At 38.9% G+C, this 5,528-nt stretch overlaps 1 protein-coding gene across 1 annotated transcript; it reads right to left on the minus strand.

The window, feature by feature from the left end:
* Window positions 1-3,182: 3,182 nt before the first annotated feature.
* Window positions 3,183-4,583, minus strand: LOC137991836 (craniofacial development protein 2-like). The gene is made up of 3 exons (XM_068836874.1): window positions 4,458-4,583; window positions 4,219-4,356; window positions 3,183-3,611 (listed from the first exon to the last, which is right to left on the minus strand). Exons 1-3 carry the CDS (start codon window positions 4,581-4,583, stop codon window positions 3,183-3,185), a joined length of 693 nt encoding a protein of 230 aa, XP_068692975.1.
* Window positions 4,584-5,528: the final 945 nt, after the last annotated feature.

Below are 5,528 nucleotides of genomic sequence, written 5' to 3' on the forward strand. Positions count from 1 at the left end.
TTGAACTAGGAACTACCAGGATCCAATTCAACGAATGGTTAGAGCGGGTCTTAAACCCTGGATCTCCGGATCTCAAGGCAAGCGCCCTAACCACTGAGCCACACTGCCTCCTAAATTGAGTCTGGAGTAAAACATGAAATATCTAATTCCGTTTTCCGCCAGGAAGAGATTGGATAATCTATGCTGTCCAAAGTATAAATTGCTTTATGTTGGATTAAAGTAACGTAAACAATACATTGCGTTATCCACACATGGATTTAAAGAACTGGACATACCGATTGTTTCTGGAGACTACTTGTTTTGATAAAACATGTTTTAAGATGTTTTATGCGTAGCCATGTTTTACCGTAAAACAGGTTTTAGCATGTTTTACGGTAAAACATTTACCGTTTGGACAGGCCTTAATGAAGAACTTGCGAATGAGTTCTGACAGTAGCTTAGAGTTGCTTTTTTGCTAAGTGAAATTTACGCTCTATTGGCTCGTTCGGCGTGGTATACAAATGAATAAGCTACACTACGTCACGAATGTTTATTCACGATCATCATGTCCTTGAAGCGTAAGCGATCAGTTCTTTCGATAAAAGATAAGCAGTGTATAATTTTGCGATTAGAGAAAGTAGAAAAAGGAACCAATTTGTCAATTCAGCCACACTGAATATCTCCTGTTTCAGATCGCGTCTCTTTACCCCCGATTGATACTGCATTTTTCTACTGAAATTCCTCCTTTAGCCGTTGCATATGGGTCAGTAATCCTATAAACTGGTGAGTAAATCCATTTTATGGCTATTGAAACAGGAGATATTCAGTGTGGCTGGCATTCAAGAATTGGTGCTCACTTTTCTGGACAGCCTATCCCATGATGCGCTGCGTTCAACCGGAAGCGCGAAACTCTTGATGCTCGTATTGCTCACTTGTAAGATCAATAGTGGAGTATGCATCCGTAGTCTTTTCTAACCTTCCTCAATACTTATCGAATACCTTAGAAAGCATTCACAAGCGCTCGTTGGCGAATATCATACAAGGTGTTTTATATGAGCAGGCCCTATTTACAACCGGCTTGATCTCTTTTGTAGGATAGCCGCCTGCGAGAGATTTGTGTCCAGAGTTCAACCATCAAACCCATTGTTCCCATTAATGTCAGGCAGAATTGACAATCACAGTACAATCTTAGAGAACGTAGCAACAAGGCGTTAAGGCCAAGTAACATCGATCGACTTAAACAGTTTGTAACCACCAGTACGCCCTTGACTATATGTAAATGTATAATTTGTTGGCACATTTATTATAATTGTATATATTCTGTATTTATATTATAGCTGACGCTACCTGTAATTCAGTTCAATACTCCAAAAGGTAGAAATAAACGAATTCATTTATTTATATTTATATGTTTGGTTTGTCGACACTCAAATAGACCTTTTTACAGTTACTGTTACTGTTACTGTTTTTACTGTTCTGTTAATTATAACCCAGCCATGAAAGTGAGGTTGAGGTCGACCCATACTTGATACAAGTACAAGGAAGGGTTACGTTTTTGCAAACGTTGGCCATGTAGCACTTTTATTTCAACAGACTTAACTGATAAGAGTGTAATGTTAAGTGCCAAGTTTCTACCCCATATGAACCATGTGAGCGTTAGCCCTACTGTTGGAAATGGGCCCACACAAGGACAGAGAAAAACTCTGATCAGGGTGGGAATTGAACCCACGACCTTCGGGTTAGATCACCGCTGCACTACCGAATGAGCTACAAGGTCACACGGGAGCAGGCCGTGGGAAACACTGGCTTCTAGGATGACATGTTGATCATTCAGTCAAGTTCCCTCACAACTTCTTTTCACCACAAGTTAAATCGTGCAGTCTTTGCGTCTGACAGCTTTGTAATATAAAAGTTCACTGAAGTTAAGCCCTCAGCTGTTCGGCGGGGTTAGTATCTGGATGGGTGACCTAAAAATGTACCTCTTACTAACAGAAGCATAGGACCAAAAATTATATTTTAGCGCTCAAAAATGCGAACTAAGCAAGATACAGATTTTGTTAGCTTTCCTCATACAAAACAAATATTGATGCAAAAGTAAATATATATTGATACACAGTTTTTAGGAAGAGCAGGACGGTCGATCGAGAATAAAATATTTTGCCATCAGCAACAAAATTTACGACATGAAAATAACATTAATTTTGAACCTCGAATATGAAAATTTACCATCAGCGGAAAACATTTTGGGAGATTTTTGCTAGGTTCAATTTTGTTATTGTATTTTTGGTTGCACAAGTAAATCGCAAAATCGAAAGTGACATCGGCGTGTTTACTCGTGAGACATTGAAGCATCTGTGTCAAATGATGGAAAGATACCGGGTTTTTGTTTTTCTTAGTTTTCTTTTTCTTTCAAGTGTTACAAAGTTTGACAAGAAATATGCGGATTCAACACAAAGATCACCATCGCCCAACTCTTGAGGTTGACCATTGTCAAAAATTTACTCTCCAAGACGAGGTTATTTATCACCCGGTAATTCCATCGTTTTAGAAAGAGCAGCTACTTTATTATTCATCAGCGTCACAATTTTTTGCTGATTTTGGGGCTCATTTTGTTGAAACTCAAGCACGCTTCCAACAGACCTGTTTATTTTCCTGACTTATGCACCGCTGTTTACAGTGCACTACCACAAAAATCCTCCCGTATAACATTTCAACCCACGTATGCAAATTTGTTAAGCTCGAAAATTACACACAACATGATATTAAAATTCACAAAGGCTGGAAATCTCACAAAAACCTTTTTCAGCGAAAATTTTATTGAAACAAACAACATATTTGCTATTAGAGGCAAAAAACAATCCAATCCGTGTCACAAAGCATGTGCAATAAATAAATTTCTGACAGTTCAATCAAATCCTTTTCGAGAGAACCTTGACCGTAAATAATGAAGCACAAAAGCACAACAAGCTTTCATTCAAATAATTCTTCACTGTCAAATTTCCATTTTTTTCCTTTGCAGAGTCGAGTACAAAATAAATGTAAATTGCCAGACAACTTAGATGCGACTTCAGTAAACACTGTGATGCATTCAATGAGTTCGATACCTTCAATGTTTGTTAAATCCATAAAAATTTGCCATTTGATTTCAGTGTTGTATATTATACCAAGTTAGTAAAATATTAGAAACAAAGGTCACTTGATATTCAACGGCGAAAAATGAAATTGTTTTCGTCTTTCAGTTTTTCCACATCCAATCTCCTAGTTGCCTTTGGCCTGTATGCATTGGCCAGCTTGCGTCTTAGTTTGGCAACAGCAAGTTCGTGGTCACTTCCAATGTCTGCTCCTCTATACGTGCGGCAATCAAGCGAAGAATTTCGCCACAATCCGTTGATGAGCACATGATCTAATTGAGCTCTTGGGCGTGTGCCGGCATTACTGGTCCACGTATACTTGTGAATCAACCTGTGCGGGAACAGGCCTCCTCCAATGACAAGGTTATTAGAAGCACAAGTATCTAAAAGGCGTTGCTGCCTATTGTCAATTGAGGGACCGGGTACTGCACGAGGACCAAGAAATAGCTCAAAACCATTTCTCATATTACCCACACGTGCACTGAAATCTCCAACGACCACCTGCAGATCATGCGCGTGAGCCCTCTGTAGTACATCTTGAAAGGATTGGTAAAATTGATCTTTCTCCTCTGCCTCTGCAACATCGGTTGGTGCATAACTTACAACGCGAACGTCCTTAGGCTGCTGCTGTTTTATTTGCCCGCCCCGATCGCGAGTTCGAAAGGTAGCCGGGGTTTTTTCATTGCTCAATTATCATTCGTATTCTGTGATACTTGGTCCACGGGGGTAGCTTTTATCGCTGTAAGGTTCCAATCAAAGGTTTGAGCACATAAAGCTGGTAAAAAAAGTGCATGTGCAATGCTGTAATAATATTTAACAGCAGGATATCTGTAGCCATGCATCTCCAGTAAACACATAGGCTGCAGCGGCTCTATTGTATTCAATTGTTTATTTCAAAATTTCGTTACTCATCAACGAGTGCCTAACTATCTGTACTGTCCTAGCTATGTACATTAAAAAAATACTAAACATTTCCTAACTACATTTCCAGCCCCGTTCAGAGGAGAAAGCCTTTTCTAAGGCCCCCAAAATTAGGTTTTTTCTTGTTTACTGTTGGCTTTGTCCGCTGGTCATGATTCTGAGTCGATGCAGTAGAGAGGTCCAATACCTTTGCCACTACAGGAGTGTCTTCACGGACGTTGTACACTTTCGAAGAAGCAACTTTCAACGAGTCAACCTTTGCAACAGTTTCGCTATCGTCATCGCCTTTTGCATCGTTTTTGTCTTGCTCGGCTTCTTTAACGTTCTGGAAAAACAAAGTTTCTCTCGATACTTAAAGGAAACAGCTTGAAGTACGGAGTTAAATTCCATTCTACCGGAACTTTTTATTTTGTGATTCATCTTTACCTGCATCAAACTGGCTTCTTCTTTTCCATCACCTTTGCTGAATAATTTCCTGTAAAGATAATACCCGGCACCCGCGGCTACACCAAGGCCAACGCAAGCTACAAAAATAGTCTTGAATTTTCCCATAGTTGCTTTTGTGAAACGTACTTCTCAAAATAAACACCTTGAATCGATGCGATTTTACGCTAACTTTAAGAAGACAGTTGAACGTCATCAATGCAGTTTGTTTCGTAAGTGTGATATCACCAATTAAAGATAATAGCCTCGTATCCATGCCGAGGGCGCCTCGGTTAAAGTTTTTATTTCCCCTTTCTCTTTTTCTTGATTTTTTCTGTTATTTAAAAAAATGTTTTCGTTCTCTTTGTACGAAAAATTTTCTTTCTGAGCCAAAAAAGCAGAGCGTGTGTATTTAATCCTCCCCTCTTTTTATCAGCGCTTCTTGAAAACAAAATAACAAAATCGCTGTGATTTTTCTAGTAAACATCTTCTTTGATGACGAAAGATAAGATTCACGCTGCAACCACGTTAAAAATCAGGTGGGCATGTAAAAGCGCTCTTGCGATAACTTTGGATCACTCCCGATGAAGACTGGGGACTAGAGCGTCGACACACTAGGTCTTCGATAGCCCATTTCCGAGTTGCTGCATGCCTCAGTTTCAAAGCGAGTCCTCATCCTGACAACCATTCAAATGGATGAGTTGTGTATTCGTATGCAAATCAAACTCATTTCCCTTACAATAGTTGAGCACCAAGACTCACTTCGAAACCGAGACAAACAGCAACTCGGAAATGGCCCATTGTAACTTTTAAATTAAGTTCGTTCCAAATTCTTCAACAAACCATACTATTCTATAGCGCGAAATTCAATAATATATGATCTAACGCGCTTTACAAATTGGTAAACTGAAGGCCAACTAATGATAGTGTTATTCACAACTGATATAAAACTTGTGTAAGTGATAAAAAATTAAAAAAAAAAACTGATAGTGTTGCTAACTAACAATAGAAAGTGAACAAAAATTGATTATATATAGTATGTAGTAATAATAGTCGAACAAATAAGGAAATAGG

Source organism: Montipora foliosa, chromosome 2, assembly GCF_036669935.1.
Source record: "Montipora foliosa isolate CH-2021 chromosome 2, ASM3666993v2, whole genome shotgun sequence".
In the NCBI taxonomy this organism is placed as follows: domain Eukaryota; kingdom Metazoa; phylum Cnidaria; class Anthozoa; order Scleractinia; family Acroporidae; genus Montipora; species Montipora foliosa.